General features: G+C 40.5%; 1 protein-coding gene across 2 annotated transcripts in view; it reads left to right on the top strand.

Moving 5' to 3' along the window:
• The window catches only part of WDR33 (WD repeat domain 33), a 62,997-nt gene that overhangs the window by 30,794 nt on the left and 10,249 nt on the right, over positions 1–21,954 (top strand). For both annotated transcript variants that reach the window (XM_082225187.1, XM_082225186.1), the window contains exons 8-15: positions 13,650–13,776; positions 14,211–14,365; positions 16,161–16,239; positions 17,459–17,569; positions 19,302–19,396; positions 20,497–20,583; positions 20,952–21,091; positions 21,352–21,504. In XM_082225187.1, the coding sequence (XP_082081313.1) occupies positions 13,650–13,776; positions 14,211–14,365; positions 16,161–16,239; positions 17,459–17,569; positions 19,302–19,396; positions 20,497–20,583; positions 20,952–21,091; positions 21,352–21,504 (947 nt within the window). The remainder of the gene's footprint in view (positions 1–13,649; positions 13,777–14,210; positions 14,366–16,160; positions 16,240–17,458; positions 17,570–19,301; positions 19,397–20,496; positions 20,584–20,951; positions 21,092–21,351; positions 21,505–21,954) is intronic.

Raw genomic sequence — 21,954 nt, 5'->3', positions numbered from 1 at the left:
AAAACCAGACTGAAGGGATGTTTAAGGTAGTAGCATCTTCATTGTTACACTAAATGGTACATGCAGGATCTACCTTTGAGGGGTTCATAAATTATACAGGTCATATTGGACGTGGAATGTTATTTTTATGATAGTGCTCTTCATATGAGTTCACTCGGAGGGATTAAAAAAGTAGAAACAAATGAACTTTATATAGGCTCATTCAGCCTCCAGCAGATGTGAATTCTGAGGTTCTGGCTAATATAGACAGTGTTGCACAGCATACGCTTTTCTCTTCCCAGTAGTGTTTGAAATACTCTTGTGTGATTTTTTGTGTGTGATTATTGAGCCTGTTAAACTTGGGTTCTCTTCATCTGGAGTATGAAATATACTCCATACATCTAAATAATCTGGATTTGGCATGACTTGATGGGCATTAGTTTGGGCTCAGATTTGTCATTGTATGAATCCATTTAACTAGGTACTGCTTTCCAGGTCAGAAACAGAATGTGTCAACATAGACAACTGATAGCAAATTTGATCACAACAGTCAAAAACAAATTTGGGTTGTTGGCTGGTTGGGCACCGAATATTCCTTTTAGGCTGGAGGGTGTCCTGTGGTCTAAACCACTGAGCCTCTTGGGCTTACTGATCAGAAGATTGGTGCTTTGAATCTGCCCAGCAGGGTGAGCTCCCATTGCTCTGTTTCAGCTTCTGCCAACCTAGCAGTTCGGAAGCATACCAGTGCAAGTAGATAAACAGGTGATGGGAAGGTAAATGGTGTTTCTGTGCACTCTGGTTTATGTCATGGTGTTCCATTGTGCCAGAAGCAGTTTAGTCATGCTGGCCACATGCCCCAGAAAGCTGTTTGTGGTCAAACGCCAGCTCCCTCAGTCTGAAGCAAGATGAGCACCACAACTCCATAGTCACCTTTGACTAGAATTAACCATCCAGGGGTCCTTGTCCTTTACCTTTACCTTTACCTTTACCCTTAAGTCAGAGGTTTTCTGGCTGTTTCCAGAAATCATATCTTCATTAAGTCCTCTGACAATGGATGGATTCATTCCCTTTTGGATAAACAAGCAACTGTCTTACATCTACATGTCATGGAATTCTTTGCCCTTTTCCAAATAAGTGTTCAGAGATTAGCATGATAAAGAGATACGGCTTGTAGCCATGGCCAGCTGTTTACATTTCGAATTTGGAAGGACAAATTATCCTTTTTAATTTAGTTTATCTTTATACCATTGATGATGTGACTCTTGGATCTGTGTAGTATTTGCAGGGCCACAGGTTCTCCACCCTTACTCTTAAGGTAATTCTTATATCTGGTAGGGAGATCCCGGATTATATACAACCTCTTGAAGACGTCCATAGAGAAGTTAAGCGTTTTCATCTCCTAATCACTGAGGTTTACAACCTGGGGTACTTCCAACGGCATCATTTCTCCCTGGAGCTCCAAGATTGCAGTAGTGACAAGGGACATTTATGCCTTTCTCAGAAAGGACAAAAAAAACACACCAGTTGGACTTGCCTATTGACATTCATATTTCATAGTCTTGACCTTGCAGTCTTGGTTACCCTTGTTGAGTTTGCAGGTGCTGAACAACATTGCTTCTCCAGGGCCTGCAGTTTCCTTTAGCCTCCCAGAAGCATTTCAGCTTGCTGTTTTTAACCAGTAAAACACAACAGTAAGTGTTCATATCATGGACATTACTTCTTTCTACGTGTGTATGACTTTGATCTGTATTATCTGCTGGGATCAAGTGCTTGGCTGTAAGCCTAAGTGGAATTGGTCCCTATGTTACAGGAAGAGACAAAATGGTTGTTTAGGTGATTTGGGAAGATATGCAAGTTCCAAATGAAAGTACTGTTTATTAATCTTCCCCAGGATAGATTAAATTTCCCTTTCTCGTGTTATCCTAGAACTGTAAAAATCAGATACGCAGGGTCACTGAAACGTAGGATAGTCTAGATGCAGGTCCATTTTCATGAATTCTCCTCAAATCCATGAGTAGAGGCATATAGAGAGGTATTCTTGGCTTTAGACTGCCTGATACAAAAGCATTTTTGTTTAAGAAGGCAGTAAAATAATAGATACACAGGATTAACTGAATAATTCAGTTGACTGTTTCATTGGATGAACATTTAAATATTTGGAATTTTGTTCATTTCCCTGAGCATAATAACTTAAGAAATCTAAATAATTCTCAAACATTTAAAAGAGCCGCAATTCATGATTGTTCTTGTATTTTCAAAATCATAAGGCTGCTGTTGGTAAAGCTGCTCACATAAGAGTAATACATCTTGATGCAAATGTGTCTTTCAAGTTCAATTATACCTATTATTTATAAACTGCTACTGCTACTGCTACTAACTTTGTAAACCACCTTGAGGTTTTTTCTTCAATCAAGGGGAATATGAATTTTGTGAAATAAATAACTGCTATTCTGCTGCTAACTACTGCTACTACCAAGTACTTTTTGAACTGAAAGTCTCAGACACTTGATGCTTGTTTTTTGCACAAGTATTGACTTACCCATATGATGGATGACAAGTTAGCACAACAACTGCAGTTACTTAATATGGCTGGCAAACCAGCGTTTAGAGTTGGACTTGACTTGCACACCTCAAATGTTTTGATTAAGAAATCTACTTCTAGAGGTTCAAAACACATGGCAGGATTCACCTAATGCTCCCTGTCAGTGGAAGCAATTCTCTCTGCATGCACCCCCAAATTGGCTCAATATGAGGGGTCAGAAGAACACCCAGAGCAACATATGAGGGAATTGTGCCATCTGGCAACCTGCAATGTTTGCATAGACAGGGTGTTTGTTTTAGCACAATGTTGAATTCCACCCATAATCCTGAGTTTCATTTCTATGAGAAATAAAAACAGACTTTAGAATGGCCAAGGTTAATGGGACAGATTTATAGAGCTCTAGTATCCTTTTCTCACCTGTGTAAACATGGTGATTGAAAGTGCTCACCCCCTAGAACCTGAGATCTTTTGCTGTCATAGCTGCGGATCAAGTAGATCAGGGGTGGGAAACATTTTTGCCCCAGTAGACCAGATCTTTATCCCACCCCCACCCCCATCGAGGGATCACCCATTAGTCAGTTATCTGACATAATTACATCAGGTGATTGACTCCTGTCAAAGTGCATCATTTTCCACAGTGCTTCCCAAATGTTCAACTATCAGCTGGTTGTCAGGTGCTGGGGGTGGGTGGGGGCCTGAAAAGGCCGCACAGGCCAAATTGAGAGGTCTTGCAGGCCAGAGGGCGCCTACCCTTGAAGCAGATGAAGGAAATTTATTACATATGATTCTATTCATGTAAAGTTATAAATGATCAAGTGGGCACAGTATTGTAGGAAATCGTATCTATGTATACTTGAGGAACGCTTTGGAATAAGGTACATAGGTTCTCCTTAAATATGATAATAAGATGAAACATTTAAAATAATGCTGAGTGGCCTATAACTCCTGAAGTTACAAGCAAAATAAATAAAAGTATTTCAAATACATATTGGAAATGTCAGAAAGAACCAGGAAACTATTCCCACATGTAGAAGTGTAATTTGTAAGCAATATAGGGCAAAGTTTATAGGTTTTCTATAGTATTATTAATAATAATAATAATTTTGTTTGTTTGTTTATTACATTTGTATACCACCCTTCATCTGAGTAGTTATGAAATCCCAAATGACCCTGTACTCCTATTATTAAATTATACTATTGACTCAATAAAGAAAGAACAAGGAAATGGAGGTCTCAAATCACACCTAGTATTACTGAATGAATAGATCAAATTAGGCACTTCCCTTTACTGTCTTTTTGGCACATTCTTCTGAAATCCAAGGAACCAGGACAAAGGTGAAATGATTCTGTAACAAACGGGATCCTGTTTCTCAAGTATTGTTAAAAGAACTTTCTTCTCCCAAAGATACAGTACAGCTTTGAAATGTTCTGAATTTTAAAGAACCAGTTTTGTTTTCATTTATCAGCCTCATATTGTTACTCAACTTAATTCATAAGCACTGTATTTAATGAATTTTCCCATTTTTTCCTTTATTAAAAATCCACTTTACAAAAAAAAAAAAAAGCGCCAAACCAAAAAGACCCTGAGTAATAGTCTCTGCCTTTTAGACATTACCAGAATGCAATCTAAGGAGAGAATGAAATTTCTGTCAAACTTATCTTCTATCTTATCATGAAACAACTGCATTATTGCGGGGGGGGGGGCTCAAAGTGTAGTAGAATCCAGCAGATAAAGTTTTATCAGACCTTTTGGTGTTCAGTTTACTACTCTTCTGCTAGTATCTGTACCCTGTTTTCTGATGCTTTGTCTCTCTACCTAGTCCTCAGTTTTAGGACACTTTCCATTGTCATTGAGTTATACATGAGTGTCAAGGTGCCTGTCGCTTCTTATTCTGCAAGCTCTACTTAACCACTGGCTGAGATACAGTGATTTCTTGGAATATTCACAAACATAATTTCTCAAGGAAAGATGGCAAAACAAAAGTCAAAGGAGCAGAAATTGGAAAGCAATAGAGAAAAATAAATTAACCATCTTTCCAATATGTCCAGTATTTATATCACAGAATACCAAGTATTATGGGGGACGTGGGTGGCGCTGTGGGTTAAGCCACAGAGCCTAGGGCTTGCCGACCAGAAGGTCGGCGGTTCGAATCCCCGCGACGGGGTGAGCTCCCGTTGCTCGGTCCCTGCTGCCCAGTTCGAAAGCACGTCAAAGTGCAAGTAGATACATAGGTACCGCTCTGGCGGGAAGGTAAACGGCATTTCCGTGCGCTGGTCTGGTTCGCCAGAAGCGGCTTCGTCATGCTGGCCACATGACCCGGAAGCTGTACGCTGGCTCCCTCAGCCAATAAAGCGAGATGAGCGCCGCAACCCCAGAGTCAGTCACGACTGAACCTAATGGTCAGGGTTCCCTTTACCTTTACCTTTACCAAGTATTATACCTTATCGCTGTCCACTAAATGCCAGTTTCTGGAAGATGTAGATTCAGGCTTTGGGGAAAAGAGTGAAGGTTGAGGAACAGCCATTAGGAATGCCTCTTTATGTGCCTTTGCATACTTGATTCTTGAAGTTTATGACAGAACATGCGTGCACAGTCAGTCTCATGGATATGCTTAGTCCAGACCCTTTAGAATTCTCTATGCACAGCCAGTCCAGACACTAGAGCACTGTTTCTGTCAATTCATCCCTTTAGAAGGTCGTCCTCCAAACTGTTGCACAAAATGCATTAAAGGAGTTTAACCTTGAAGTTATGAAGACATGAATGAAGATTTCTAGGTTTACATCTGTGCAAAAAATACCAGTTTTTCTCAGCAATTAGACTGACAGAAAACACCCATGTCTCTTGTGTTATCTAGGTTCTGTGAACCTGAATGATCAAATGGAGCCAAAACACTGTCAGTGCTGGGAATCCTGATACCCTCCCATGTCACAAAGCCTGCCCATTGACATATGTTCAGTCTTACCTGTATCCAGTCTTTAACCTTAACCAGATAGTTGGAGCGCACAGAGACTGTTCAACCCAAAACAAATGAAAAGGGGAGGTGGGAATGCTGAATCTGATTAGCATCCTAATGGCATCCAGTGCTATGCTTCCATATCATTTTATTCGGAAATATCAAATGCATACTGAGCAGAAATGGCAGCTAGAGTAGTTACTCATCGACACTCTCCACTTCCTGCTAAGAACAAGCCAACTATATTGTTTTTCTATTGTGATTTCTATGAGTTATCTCCCCTAAAAAGAGCAATTTGCTTGAAATGCATTGGGAACTGGAATTGTTCCAGCAAACCTCTGTATACCTATAGGTGTTTGCCAATAGCTATTTGCCAAGTGTAGCAATGCTTCCATTTTGCTCTCATCCTACATATTCACATAGCTGCATTTAAATTCTGATTTTTTTTAGGTGACTTCCCACATGATGGTTGTAGCATACGGTTAAATAAATGAGAATAGTGATCTAGTTCAACAACATTTACAAATTTCAACTATATGTTTCACAACATTTAGTGATTTTTAATTTGGATAGATGAGACCCATTTACTTTTGTGAGTGTCCTGTTTCAAAATGAACTTCAAATAGTTATTTTAAAACTTGCAGTAAATGCCAAGTGTGTATATATAGTACTTTGGATTTCCCCCCACAAAAAAATAGTTATAATGACCACAAAGGGTAATGGTAATTATAATGACTACAAAGGACTGCCATCTCATTAAAGAAATCTTAGTTGCTTTAAATTTGCTTATGAGTAAACAGTCATTCTGAAGAAAAATCCTGCTATGTTCTAGATACTGTGTATTCACAGTATAGAAAGGAAGAGAGAATACCTCTTTTAAGACAGTCCTTGATATCCATGTTTTTGTACATCCTTGTGTGAAAAAGAAATATTTGGGTGCTCCAGATAATTTGATTAACCCAACTAGTTGGAAAAACACTGCAGTCTTAGATATTTGGCATACTAGGGCCAAAAAACTTAGAATTTATGTGGAAAAAAATATATTTTAACCATCAACATAAAAATCAAAGCTGCCCCTAGAAATACAAGAAGCAGTCTTATACCAGGTTATGTTATTTGTCCAATAAATCCAGTATTATATACAGTGGTGCCCCGCAAGACGAATGCCTCGCAAGATGGAAAACTCGCTAGACGAAAGAGTTTTCCGTTTTGGAGGTGCTTCGCAAAACGAATCTCCTATGGGCTTGCTTCCCAAGACGACAATGTCTTGCGAGCTCCTGCTGGTTTTTTTCCCCTTCCCCCCCTTTTTTCTAAGCCGCTAAGCTGCTTATCAGCTGATCCGATCAGCAGATAAGCCTCTAAAAGCCACTAATAGCGCTAATCCGCTAATCCTTCAATGGGCTTGCTTCGTAAGACGAAAAAAACCGCTAGACGAAGAGAATCACAGAACGGATTCTTTTCGTCTTGCGAGGCATCACTGTACAATGACTGGCCATGGCTCTGTATGGTCTCAAGAAGAAATCTTTCCTATCAGCTGCTACCTGATCCTTCTTGCTAGAGATACCAGGGGTCGAACCTGAAACTTTCAGCCTGCAAAGCTGAATGGTGTGTATGTACACAGCACACATTTAAAGCACGTAACTGCCTCTAAACGATCCTGGGAACTGCAATTTGTTGATGGAGCTGGATATTGTAGCTCTTTAAGTGGGAACTACAGTTCCCAGGATTCTTTGAGGGAATCCATGTGCTGTAAACATAGAGTATCTACCCAGCCATAGTGTATAATTTTTCTTCTGTTTGTCACCATCCAGTGACCCAGAACGCTGAGGTGCTACCCAGTTACAGACATTGTTACCTGTGAAAAACTCTTTTTTATTTCTCTTGCCCCCTGCCTTCCCAGTCTCTGCTGGTTTATTGGGGGGTATTATTAAATAATTACTAAGTATAATTAAAGAAGCATGGATTGGGGAAAACAGACTAAACACTGAGGAATGCATTCTATATGATAGTGCCTGGTGATAAGTAATACACTTTTCTTTTTCCAAGTGCTTCTATTGAATTTTCTTTAGAATTTCAGAGGAAAGTTGAGCCAAACTGTTCCCAAACAGTTACTAGGTTTCTGGAGGATAGGATACCCAGAGGTATTTTTTGGAGGGAGTTACCTTGGAACAAAAGAATATTTTCAGGTTTGACTTTTTTTGGCTTATGATGACAACACTGTGCTAGACATTGTAATGGAAACCCTGAATTCTAGTCATTCTACTAGGACATTTTCACATACTTACAAGTATTTTGTCATAAGGGAACTTTTTGCTAGCCACTAAGATCAAAACAACAAACCAAGGTAACATGAGGGTGAGAGTTTTCAAGTCTGCTCTGTTTCACTACTTTATTTTTTATTTTAATATTTTCCTTTCTACTCTGCTTTGCAGCCAAGATTAGCTTACAATCATTCAAATCTATCTTAAGGATACTATGTCTCTTCGGGTTATTGGCAGTTTAGTATATGTGCTGCGGAAGCGAGCATGGGTTATTGGCAGTTGATAGGTTTCAGGCTCATCAAGATAGGAGAGGGTAGAAGGAGCTACAGGTAGATTAAGGGGCTGGCTGATGATAAATACAACAATAGCCCACAGAAGCAATCCCCCCATTCATCTGCAGTCCTTTTACATATTTATTTATTTATTATCTCAATGTATCCTGTTTCCATGCTTAGGCTATTCTAGAACTTGGTCAAAAGGGCAACAGCTGACGTTTGCAAATATTTTCACACCCTCAGAAACCCCTTTCCTTCTTGGTCATTTAGAGGGGTCAAGAAGGGACAAAAAAAAAGTGATGAGAGAAATCAGGCATACTGACACTCTCACTGCATAGCCAGTCAGGTTTAGTAAAAGGGCCATACCATTTGGATAAAAAATGCCCTCCCATTGCCCTCCTTATAAATTATGGGGAGTGGGGGAGAGGAAACATGTCAGTATGTTGCCTGGCCAAGTGATGCTCCATGTCTTCCCACAATACACTGCAGTGGTTTCATTGCATGCTAGCACAGCCCAACAATACAATAGTGTCACTCAAGACTATGCCTTGATAGTGGCATAGTCTATGTTTTCCCTCTTGCTCTATTCATAGTGCAAGGGCTTTGTTTGCCATTAGTGACATTACCCTGTAGCCATATTTGATTGATTTTTGTGACATCGCATTCACTATGTGGTCCCTGATTGGTTGGGATCCTATAGCTCCTGAACCTTTGGGACCTCCCAACAGTGTAGTGGAGCGCCCCTCCTCTAACTCTACTGGACTGCCCTTGGGTACACTAACTACAGTGGTGGAGCCACTTTCTCCAGGTAGGGCCTGTGGCTCGAGTCCCAGAATCCCAGGGTCTGGCTGCACTGGCTCAACAGTCACAGGTTTTGTTCCCTCGATACCTCTGCAGTTATTCAGAAAAAAAACCCAGTGAAAATGGAACTCAAGCAGCTTGAGTTTGGAATGCAAACAGGTGCCGAGAAGTAAAAGACCAAAATAGGAGAAGTGGGGATTGGAAATCACTTTACCCCTAAAAAAAATCACACTTTTTATTTCATAAATTTTGGGAGTAAAAATTCTACATGGCTCCAATTTCTTTGGAAGTTATGTGCACACACAGTCAATAAGATGCTGGGGACGTTTAGGGTACAAATTGCATTTCTTCCCCCCCCCCCCCGAATTGATGGAAATTTGCCACCGACATTAATAGATAGGATTTGACCAATCTATTCTTTATAATATTGGGAGCTTTTAACACATTTTGTAATGGTTCTTTGATTTTCCTTTCGGTTCACTGAATATATTTAATCGAGGAGTTGGAGACTAGTATATTAGGACACATGGCAACGCAGCCTTTTTGCTTCAGTGTTGGGGGCAGCTGCTGAAACAGATTTCCACTGCAGCAGCTCGAACATCATCCTCTCACTTGGTGTAAAAGTACCTATCAAGCTCCCAAGTATTTTTTTAGAGCTAATTTATGCCAGAAGTACCAATGACATCCACATCTCATCTCATTCTGGAAATACCTGGTGCCTATGGTGGCAGCTGCCCCACCTTAAGGGGCACGGATAACTCAGTTCTGGAGCAGGGGACTAAGGCAATACCTCTGTTTTGTTTAAAAAACACACCCCCAAAACTGGAAAAAGTCATCCTACATTGTACTGAATGCATTGTCAGGTGTAGAATTAATTTTATTTAATGTTCCAAGATTTGATTCTCCAAATACTTTGTATAATTACTCTCGCAGTACTATTTTGAGGTAGATCTTTGCAAAAAGCATACATTCCTAATTATAATAGGAAGAGACCAGTGAGACCTACAATAAAATGCTGCAGTGTAGAGTGCATTTGTTTGGGGTTCCAGCCATTCCGTCCCATTCCTCTTGCACCCTCAGCAGTGAATCAACATTCCATAGCATCAAGCCATTCCTCGTTGAACTGTTTTGGGCACACCTCCTTGAGACTTTTTTCCTAAATATTTTGTGGTGCTTATGCAAACCTTGGAGTTCCCCAGAGCCTGTTCTTGTGCCTGGATGGTAAGTTTGTTTTAGCTATATAAGCGGCATTGCTTACAGTCGTGAGGAAATAGAGGGAACCAGCCGTCTTCATAGCCTGAACGTTGAAAACAGAAGGAATGAAGTAAACATGTTACCATGTTTTATTCCCTTGTTTCATACACCATGTGTCATAAATGTTCTCCTTCAGGCAACATGTATATCTTTTGTTCATGTGACTAACAGTAGGTTGTGTGTTCGCCTGCTCACTCTTACAACAAGCAGCCTGAAGTTCCATTCCCAAAACACGGGGGAATTTGTGACATGTAGAGTTATAAAAAAGCAGCTCATGATACGTTGAACAGCACAGCACATGCACATGTGTAAGAAACTTTGTTTGATTTCAGTCATTGCTAAACCAGGGAAGGACAGTCAAAAAAAAAAGGCAGAGAAATGTTCTGCATGAATTAATGTTGTGCAAAAGTGAAAATGAAATATAGTGTGGTTTAATTCTAAAGAGTCTAAACATGCTAAAGAGAATGCTGTTCCTGTATTTGCAAGAAGCTACTAACCTTATCTTAGGCACTCAGAGGTGGCAAGTGGTCATTTCGTTGCACTGGGAGCTAAAAGACTTGTGCTCAGGTTCTGCACACTTGCCACTATCAAAACTGTATATAGCACTTGAAATATCACACATTATTGGCTATCAACATATTAACCTATTAATATGTCTCTTACAGACATGTATCTCAAACTTTCTCTCCCAAGCCACTTGGTTCAGAAAAGGCCATTTGTTGACTAAATCAAAAGATGACAAGTTTAACAATGAGGAAGTCTTCCTCTTGGCACCCCACACAAATGCTTTGTTAGTATCGTCCTTGATTTTTATTGCTGCCAAATGGACAGTTTTTGATTCACAGCAATTGTTACCCATTCTTGTAGTTGCATTCCTTAAACCCAGCCTTTTACCTACCTGGTGCCTTGACTGTACTAAGCTGGTCTGATGGTGGTTGTAGCCCCAAAATTCTGGAAGACACCAGGTTAAAGTGTGTTTTAATCTAGGTAATGACTGAATATTTATTTTCCTTATCAGTTTTATAAAGGGACTCTTTAATCAGAGATTATTTAGTTGTTAGGGATTCTTTAATTTTGATTTCTGCATTGCAGGGGGTTGGACTAGATGACCCCTGAGATCCCTTCCAACTCTACAATTCTATGATAAAGGGTGGTCCTGAAATTCCACTAACTACTACTGTTTAATAATTATTACCACTTTAATTACTGTTCACAGTTAACTGGGATACAGGGCCTGTTTTGAGTTTGTAGGTTAATTATGCCTTGTCTGTGTCAGGCTTTAGTTTAATTACTGATAAATCATAAGATAACACATTTTTCATTGACTTGTAAACTTTTATTGTGAAAATACAAAATTGTTCAAAATTTTAATTGTGTATTTCCCGTATAAAAAACCTGCAAAAAATTAAAAGTAACCATGAAGCTTATTCTTTATTTTAAGTTTATGAGACATAAAATATGGTCCCTGCTTTGCCAGCATCGCTTAAAACAGGGATGGTGAACTTGTGCCCCTCCAGGTGTTGTTGGAAATTATGGGTGGAAGATGCTTCTGTCAGAGTAAGCCATTTCCCTGTGTGTTGTGCTGGGGGGTTCTCTTGACCATAAGAGTGGATTTGGGGAGAGTAAAGCCCTGTTGCACTAGTGGCACTGGCTTTTGCTAGTGAAACGGATTAGTTATTTCTGGCCCTATGGACCCAAAGAGTTACTTTAGGTTCACCCAAGGCTGCATAATGAATTTTTTTTACTATTTTTCTTTAGTGGCAGACACCATGTCATATCACAAGCAGTTTTGAAAAATCCCGTCACTTTCAAAAATGATTTCCTTGCTTTTGGGGGGGAGGGGGCTGTTTGAGAAAATCTGGTGCAAAGCTCCTTAAACCTGTTGATTGATTCAAACGATGAAGCCCATAATATAAAGAATCAGATATTGATTTTTTTCTTCTTTGTCCTGTCCGGGTGGGTAAAGTGATCTCAACCTATGGATGTTTTCTGAACAGTTGTGTAGATCTCTAAGATCAATTAACAATTGTTGTGCTTCTACTGCAATAATTAATCATTAACCAGTTAATGTTCTCCAAGAATCTAAGAACAGTCACCACCGTAATACCTCAGGGTTGTAGATTTGATCTGGTGAGCACACAAACCATTGCATCGCTTATGTGAGTGTGTCCAGGGGGCACTTCCTGGATTCACTTCCTGGCTTTTGCTATAAAAGTAGATCTGAGAGTGGAAGCAAGACCCAGTTTGCATGCAGGTATTGCAGTGCTGTGGACCATGGAGTGCTGCTTATGATTCATGCAAGCAAGAGCTTTCGAAATTTGCACCTGTGCGGGCTGCTGTAGGCCATCAGACTAGTGCACCATCTGTACAATGTGAATTGAAACCTTTCCAGTCGCCACTGCCTGGCTTGTTGATGGCATACCAGCGCTAGCTTTGAACTTTAGTGCATACTGCTTTGAATATAATTCTCTGTTTGTGCATGTTTGTGTGGTTTGGTTAACACGCAAAGAACTTCATTTCTGCATCTGGGTTTTGGTTTTGCCTGTGGTAAAGGAACTGTCAAGTACTTGCACACTCCTTGTTCACATTAAACCATAGTGTATCATAATAAAAAGAATAGAAAACCTAAGAGTTTAACGTGATATGGAAACTGGTTCAAAGTAGGAGAAATAGATAGCAAATAAAATAAAAATAAAGGTCAACTTCCTGCGTTTATATCTGTGATCTGCTTAGATGATCCAGTGACCTAACCTTTGGGTATTTTTTGGAAGTTCAAAAAAAAAGGATGTTACCAATCAATAAATATTGATCTGATGAGAAAAGTTTTAGGGGTTTTTTTGTGGGGTGCAAATGAGGAGTCTAGAACAAACACTAGTTGTAAAATTATTCATAATTTTGCATGGAATTCATTCCTCTTCAGTAAATATATAGATTATTTTGTGTATACTTTGATAGCTGTCCAAAAAAAGAGCAAAACAAATATTAAAATGAAAGAGAGCTTATTAATTTTGGCAGCTGTAGGTTGAGTCATAACACAATATTATGAAATGTTTGGTTTTAAAGTAACTTTAAAATAATCTCTAATGTCCATGCCACTTAATCGAATCATTTATTGCCTGTTACCATTAGAAAAATGTCTTTCACGGATGGGGAACCTATGGACCTCCAGATATTTCTAGATTACAATTCCCATCTCCCTGAATGTTGGCCGTGCTGGCAGGGGCTGATGGGAGTTTGAATGGAACAGCAGCTAGAAGGGTCAATTCTGATTTATATGCATTATTGAAACCAATATATGAACAAATGTTATTCATGTTTAGATTCCAATAAGGAATCTAGACAAAGTTTGTGTTAATACATCTTCTTGCTCCAAACTAGTTTTTGAACATACATTGAAAGGTAATCACATATTTAATATAGTACAGCATGGACTGTATATAAAACAATTTTGTATAACTTTGAAATCCTTGAAGGAAAAAGCTGTCCAAACAATTATGCCATTTCATAGTTGGGATAGATTGTTTCATTATTTAATTTTCTGTGTGAAGTCTCTTCAACAACAGTATCTTTGTATTTTAAACAGGCCATGGTGCTGATGTCAAGTGTGTTGACTGGCATCCAACAAAAGGTTTGGTGGTTTCTGGAAGCAAAGATAGTCAGCAGCCAATCAAGTTCTGGGATCCAAAGACTGGCCAGAGCCTTGCTACACTGTAAGTGCAATTGCAGATGGTGCCTTGGCTCTTTTTGCCAAAAATTTCTGGGCCTTCAGCATATATAGATTTATTGAATACTTATTTAGAATATTATTGCTCAATTTATTTGGAATAATGTGTGAGATGGCTGTAAAAAGTGTTGTAACAGCAATTGAAACAAGGGTTTAGCACAGTTTCACTATGAGAAAATGCTAAAATGTTCAGATTTTTTATTTTATTTTATTTTATTATTTTATTTATTATTTTATTTTATTTCATTTCATTATGATGGGGTCAGGGGACATGTTAGATGTTTCAAAAAATTATGCATGCTGTGGAGAAAGTGGATAGAATACTTTTTACTATTTGAGCTGTTTTGAAGACAGTGGGTTGCTTTAATTGCTCATTTCTTTAAATTATGCAGAGTTTATTCTTTTTATGATATATTCCAGTCATGCTCATAAGAACACTGTGATGGAAGTCAAATTGAACCTAAATGGCAACTGGCTACTTACCGCATCTCGTGATCACCTCTGCAAACTCTTTGATATTCGAAATCTGAAAGAAGAGCTTCAAGTCTTCAGAGGTCATAAGAAGGAGGCAACAGGTTAAAAATAACTTTTGTGTCAGTTGTTTCTGAACTTGGTGGTTGGATATTCAAAACCATTGAAAGTAACTATGCAAAGTCTGCATTATATCACTTCAGTTTCTATGATCTGTAGTTGATAAGATAACTAATAAAGGTAAAGGTAAAGGTACCCCTGCCCGAGCGGGCCAGTCTTGACAGACTCTGGGGTTTGTGCGCCCATCTCACATCTATAGGCCGGGGGCCAGCGCTGTCCGGAGACATTTCCGGGTCACGTGGCCAGCGTGACAAAGCTGCATCTGGCGAGCCAGCGCAGCACACGGAACGCCGTTTACCTTCCCGCTGGTAAGCGGTACCTATTTATCTACTTGCACCCAGGGGTGCTTTCGAACTGCTAGGTTGGCAGGCGCTGGGACCGAGCAGCGGGAGCGCACCCCGCCGCGGGGATTCGAACCGCCGACCTTTCGATCGGCAAGCCCTAGGCGCTGAGGCTTTTACCCACAGCGCCACTAATACCATTGCTCAAATCAAGCATGCCCAAATCTTCTATATCCTTAATCTGTTTAGAAATCTTATAGCTTCTCCCTCTCTACAACATTTCCCTTCTCCTAATCTGTCTACCTTTGAAGCTATTGATCACACTATCCCTCTTGATGTTAACTCTTCAGAGCACTCCTGTCTTTCTAGCAGCAGCTTTTGTCCCTGCTGACAATTCAGTCTCCACCTCCCATATTACCCATTTTCCTACCCATTGGCTCTGCCATGCTGTGTGTGAACTTCAAGTTTGTGTATTTATTTCTCCATACCATATCTACAGGTGAAACTCGGAAAATTAGAATATTGTGGGAAAGTTCATTTATTTCAGTAATTCAGCTCTTCTGCATTGCTCGGTCTCATGTGTCTCATCTTTCTCCTGGCAATGCCCCATAGATTCTCTATGGGGTTCAGGTCAGGCAAGTTTGCTGGCCAGTCAAGCACAGTAATCCCATGGGCATTGAACCAGGTTTTGGTACTTTTGGCAGTGTGGGCAGGTGCCAAAGTCCTGCTAGAAAATGAAGTCAGCATCCCCATAAAGCTCGTCTGCAGAAGGAAGCATGAAGTGCTCCAAAATCTCCTGATAGACTGCTGCATTGACCCTGGGCTTAATGAAGCACAGTGGACCAACACCAGCTGATGGCATGGCTCCCCAAATCTCTTTTCTGATGAGAGCAGCTTTTGCATCTCATTTGGAAACCAAGGACCCAGAGTCTGGAGGAAGAATGGGGAGGCACACAATGCCAGATGCTTGAAGTCCAGTGTGAAGTTTCCACAGTCTGTGTTGATGTGGGGCCATGATCATCACAATTATAACAAATAAATGCTTGACATATCTCGCTTTGCATGTCACGAGTCTCTCTCATATATTAGTTTCACCTTTTAAGTTGAATTACTGAAATAAATGAACTTTTCCACGATATTCTAATTTTTGAGTTTCACCTGTATTCACCTGCATCTCCTCTCTTCCAACATCCTACTTGTCTTTGCTTTCTTCTCTGCTTCCCATCAGTAAGCCTTCTGGCAAGCTGTTGCTTAAGTAGCCTTCTCTCCATTCATTAAACGAGGTCCCCCTCCACAGATCCTCCCATGAGAACTCCAAAGGCTACTCTGAACTGCCGGTCTCTTTTCCTGCCCCTCCACTGATGCCTGTTGTCCACTGCTCATCGCTGCACTGTAATCCATCCTCTCTCATCTAGTCAGATCCTACGTTACTTCTGTTCTAGTACACCATTGGAAAAATGTAAATAAGTACTAGTAATTGTGAATTTCTGCATTGCAGCTGTGGCCTGGCATCCTGTTCATGAAGGGTTCTTTGCCAGTGGAGGGTCCGATGGCTCATTACTGTTCTGGCATGTTGGGTAGGTACCTCTGATGAGAAATTACAACTGAGAAGCCAGCATAATTTAATATTGTCTTTTGATACTATAGAATTATCCTTGTGATGATTTGTGAATGACTCCATCCTGAGCTGAAGGGCTTTACTTTAAGAAATCTAAGTAATATATTGATTAATCCAGAGGTTAGGGACCCTCTGACCTGCAGACCAATACTGACCCACCAGGGGGTCCACTTTGGCCTACAAGGCCATTTCCCCCCAACCACACCCACCTGCTCATCAGCTGACATCACTGGTAAAATCCTGCTTTGGTTATACATGCCTGTTCCCAGCAAGGAACAGATGCATGCGGCTAAGCCAGCAGGGTTTAGTCACAGTTAAAGCCTGCTGAGTTCAAGAGAGCCCTTTTTCAGAGGCTGAATCCAGGGCAAAGAGCTGGCTGAAAGCCCTTTGCGAAACCAGAGGCAAAACAGGAGTTGGGGGGTAGTGTGAAAGTGCTTTGCAAAAGTGCTTTCAAGCAGCCCAGCATTCCTATTGATGCTGTTTGCAAAGGGCTCTCAAGCAAGCCACAGTGCTTCTGTTTGAACCTCCAGGTTGAGCCTCAGGCTCAAACAGGAACCCTGGGCTACTTGTAAGCACTTTTGCAAGGCACTTTCAAACCTCCCTTCATGCCTGTTGCCTCCAAGACTCAAACTGGTGGCTCAGACAGGAACATTGGTGTTGCCTGAGAGGCTTTTGCAAACAGCATCCCCTGGTTTCATAGCAACAGGTGATTGACCGGGGGAGACCTTTCCCACTTGCCAGATTTGGCCTGCCAAGGAGTAGGGATATAAAAGTTTTGCCTGCTAACCAGAAAAGACTCCCCACCTCTCCCCTGATCCTTGTGGAGATAATCACTAAATATATTAATTTTCTAGTGTAAATATTTCTGCCTGAAAGAATGTGGATATGGCTTCTCTTGTTTGTCACAGCAACCTTCTTAATTAAAACAGCAGTCAAAATAAGTGTGTGTGTGTGTGTGTGTGTGTGTGTGTGTGTGTGTGTGTACACACGTGCACACACACACAGACACAACCTCTACTAAGTTTTCACATAAATAATAACTTTTGAACAAACAAATGCAGGTTAAACATTAAACAAAATAAGTTTCGTTGAGCAACATTGTATTTTTTTAAAAAAGGCAAATAGGCCTTGATGCATCCTTGTTCATACATTTAAGCACTATTTTTGTATTATTTCAGGGTGGAAAAGGAAGTGGGAGGTATGGAAATGGCCCATGAAGGAATGATTTGGAGTTTAGCTTGGCATCCTCTAGGACATATTCTGTGCTCAGGATCAAATGATCACACCAGGTATTTTTATTTAAATATTTTGCTTTGCATTCGTTTGACCTCAGTAACATTTTGTTTTTCATTGCTCCACTTACGTTTCTTTGTCGTCATCATGCATTTGTTTGTACCCTCATGAACATACCCTACCAAGAAGCTTTAAAAGAAAAATTGTAGTTTACTTATGCAATGGAAGAATAAAATACTAAGAGTGTTTTCAGGAACTAGCACTCATTAGCTTTTAATATAGTACATTCCACTTACACATTCATACTAATGCAATCAGCTGTTATTCATGGTACTTTACCTTTCATCCTGATTAAAAAGAATACACTGTGAAATGAAATGAAATATGATCATTCAGCAAGCTGGAAGATTTAACTAGTGAAAGAGACAGGGAGTGAAATATAATACATTAAATGTGGAAAAGCTGCAGGAAATGATTGTCTTGCCAAAGGCAAGGTGGTTCTTTTAAGATAGATGCAGAAGCAATACAAGTTTAAGATAGATTCAGAAGCAAATCAAAATACACAAGTGAGTGAGAAAATTATAGATTTTATTCTTAAACAGCAAGCAATGTATACATACCAAGCAAGCACTTCCCTCTGCCACTTGAAAGCCCTCAAGAAGTGGCAAAGCGACTTCCCCAGGTAGCCTCAGTTTGCACGGCCCTGTGGTTGATCAGTCCCTGCACGAGCTTCAAAGAAACTCTGCCCAAACGGTCCGGTTTTATAGGTAGCCTGTGTGGCTTCCAAGACTGACTACGTGTAGATCATCCATTAGCCATCTCCTCCCAGTGCCTCACTTTCTCAAAACAATGTCCAACATCAAAGAAGGTACCCAGCACTATCCTCTGAACTGATTAAGGCAGCTGTGTGGGGGACTTCACCTCCTCCCAACATTCTCAGGACATTAAAGACTGTTCTCACACCATCAAAATACTTAACAAGAGAGAGGGAGGGGGAAGGAGTAGAGGCAGGAAGGGTAACCATGTCAGATCACTAACTCCTTGATACATTTTTGTCGATGAGGAAGAGAAAATTATGATGTGCAATAAGAACTCCTTGTGCTAAGAGGACTACTTCACTGGATAGCAGCCCAGATGTAACACATTATTGAACTAGATTATTTCTTTTGGCATGTGTATTGCTGAACGTAATGAAAGAGTAACTTGTAAGTCAGCTTTATTATAGTTTATTATTGTTTTTATCTCTTTTGATTGCTCTGATAGTATTCATACTTCAAGGGTGAAGTGTAATTTTTTAAATATATACATTTTCAAGATATAGCAGAGTTCTGTACTTGGCACCCAATAATTATTGGCACCCAATAATATGTGAAACAAGCCTATTGGTTAAGTACAAGTTTACACCATTGTAAGATGTTACACAAATTATATTAATAGTCTGGTTCTGGCTGATAATAGCTTTCTACTGTGGCTGTTGAACAGATTTCCCTTTTCTGCTTTAGAAGCAACTCTACTGCTTATTTAGGTTTCTTGGAACTATGTGCACAGCAAGGAGTGGGTACTGTACCTCTACTCTCTACTACTGGCAGATGGTGAGGGGCCACCCAATTCAGTAGCCATCACAACTTGAAGTGGTCCAGTAGAAAACAAGAAGAAGCTAATACACATTTAAAATAACTTAAAAAAAAACTTTAGAGTTGGGGGAGGTTAAGAGTTACTGGCTCTGAGTAATGAAGGCTTAGCTTATAAATCAACAGAGGATACTATCTCTTAGTTTTATTTTAACAGCAAATTCTGGACCCGGAATCGGCCTGGAGATAAAATGCGAGATCGTTATAATCTGAACTTGCTTCCAGGAATGTCAGAGGATGGAGTTGAATATGGTATATTTATTCGTTACACTTAAATTCCGTCTTTCTTCCAAGGAGTTTGTGGTGTCATACATGTCCTCCTCCCCTTTTTTACCCTCTCAACAATCCTGTGAGACAAGTTAGGCTGTGAGGTAGTGACTGGCCCAAGGTCACCTGGTGAGCTACATAAATGAGCAGGGATTTCAACCTGAGTCTCCCTAATTCTAGTTCAACACTCTAACCAATACACCACAGTTGCTTTCTTGGTCATTTGTATGGGAATACGAAAAGACAACAGACTCAAACTTAAGCAGTGCTTAAGGTAATCTTTAAATTGTTGTAATGTAAAAACATGTAGTTCCTGAAAACTCTTCCCCCCTTTTCCTTTGCTATTCTGCTTCTTTCAGGTGAGTTATGCATTCTAACACAACACAACATAGGAACCATGGTTGTGGTCTTATTTCCAAATGTTTGTTCTCTTGTCATAACAGCCCACCTAGTTGTTACCTTGCAAAGAAAACACATATTTTACTCAATATTTATTTTAGCAGAAAGTTTGAAATGCTATATAGGTTATAGACTTTAAATTAGGAATGGGGATCCTTAGGCCTGGGGGTGGGGACAAATACGGCCCTCTAAGCCTCTCTTTTTGGCCCTACGGACTCTCCCTACACCACATACCCTCCGCAGTCACACCTCATTTCCTCAAACCCTGAAATCCTGTGAGGAAGGGTGGTGTATAAATTTGATAAGTAAATAAAAATAAAAAGTCCCACCCTCAGATTGCAGCCTACTAGAGTCCTTTTATCTGGCTTGATTCTGTCCTTAAACTCCGATAATGTATTTTGCTTGGCTGAATGTGGTATAAAAGAGGATATCGAAATTAACCTACTGTATAAAGGTAAAGTTTACATATTTTGTGCGAGCCACTTTTTCCTGTGTCCTCACCCGTCACAAGCAACACTAGCTGAAAAGGGTTCTTCAACCCTGCTTTAAATCCTTGCCGGTCAGTAAAAGAGAAAATAATGAAATGGTTGATTGTAGGAAATTAAGTAATAGTGTTGAAACATCACTGAATGGGACCTAAGAAATATCATATATTTTGTTGATAACAGTTTACTCTCCCTTTCCAGATGACCTAGAACCCAATAGTCTTGCAGTGATTCCAGGGATGGGAATACCTGAGCAGCTGAAACTAGCCATGGAACAAGAGCAGATGGGTAAGAGAGAAATTGTGCCTGCCGTAATATGGATACTTTCCTTGGCGTAACTCCTTGAATATAGTGGGACTTGCTAATAACCAATAGCAAGAGAAATACCAATTGATAGTAAGATAATCCCAAATAGGATTGTGTTGCTTTTCTGAAAATTTGCATGAATCATAAAGAAATGGGTTGGATCTTCTTTTCTGTTCCTTTTTGGCATCCTTTTGTGCCAAGAAAAATTTAAAATTAGCTAAAGGATTCTGCAAACACCCCCCCCCCCAATCTCTGGTTGTGAAATTAAGTTTCCTGATGACTTTATTTATGAAGACATAAGTTGTTCATCATACTGTGTAGAAATCACTATTCAATTCTTTTCATTGAAGGGAAAGATGAGACAAGTGAAATTGAGATGACTATCCCAGGACTGGACTGGGGAATGGAGGAGGTGATGCAAAAGGACCAAAAGAAAGTACCACAAAAAAAGGTCCCCTATGCAAAACCAATCCCAGCCCAGTTTCAGCAGGTTAGTAACTAAATGCAGTGCTATAACTTCAAAACATCTTTATTTATTTCCACAATCAGTACCTATTAGAATGCAAAGTCCTCCTTGATGAATTCTTAAAAGGAGCAAATAGATGATTGACTTCAGCAGCTGGGTCTAAAATATAGTGCAGTTGACATAGTCTGCTTTCATCAAGTCTCCAGCGTAAATGCACTTGTGGATGGATTCATCCAACAGGTTTCAATAACACTGTAACCATACACCTTTATTATCCTATTCAGGCTTGGATGCAGAATAAAGTTCCTATTCCTTCACCAGCTGAGCCACTGAATGACCGAAAGGAAGATCTTAAACTGGAGGAAAAGAAGAAGTCACAGGCAGAGATTGAGCAAGAAATGGCAGCACTTCAGTACACCAACCCACAGCTTCTAGAAGTATGTGAAAAGTCAGGTCACTGATAATGTTTGCATAAATGCACTTACCGTATTTTTCGCCCCATAGGACGCACTGCCCCATAGGACGCACCTAGTTTTTTGGGGGGGAATAAAGGGGGGGGAATTATTCCCCCCCATGCGTGGGGGCTGGCGCGGGGGAAGCTCAGACCCCAGCCCCCAGAACAGGCTGCCGCCCCAAGCCTTGCGCGCCCGGCGGGACCTCCCGCCGGGTGTGCGAGGCTTGCGGACATCTGCCCGAAGCAGGGGGTGGGCTCCGCAGCTTGCCCCGTGCTTTGGGCTGCAGGCTGCCGCCCCAAGCCTCGCGTGCCCAGCGGGACCTCCCGCCGGGCACACGAGGCTTGCGGACATCTGCCCGAAGCAGGGGGCGGGCTCCGCAGCTTGCCCTGTGCTTTGGGCTGCAGGCTGCCGCCCCAAGCCTCGCGTGCCCAG

The sequence above is a fragment of the Podarcis vaucheri genome (assembly GCF_965113315.1).
Source record: "Podarcis vaucheri genome assembly, chromosome: 5".
Classification (NCBI taxonomy): domain Eukaryota; kingdom Metazoa; phylum Chordata; class Lepidosauria; order Squamata; family Lacertidae; genus Podarcis; species Podarcis vaucheri.
This window is presented reverse-complemented; position numbering and strand designations above follow the sequence as displayed.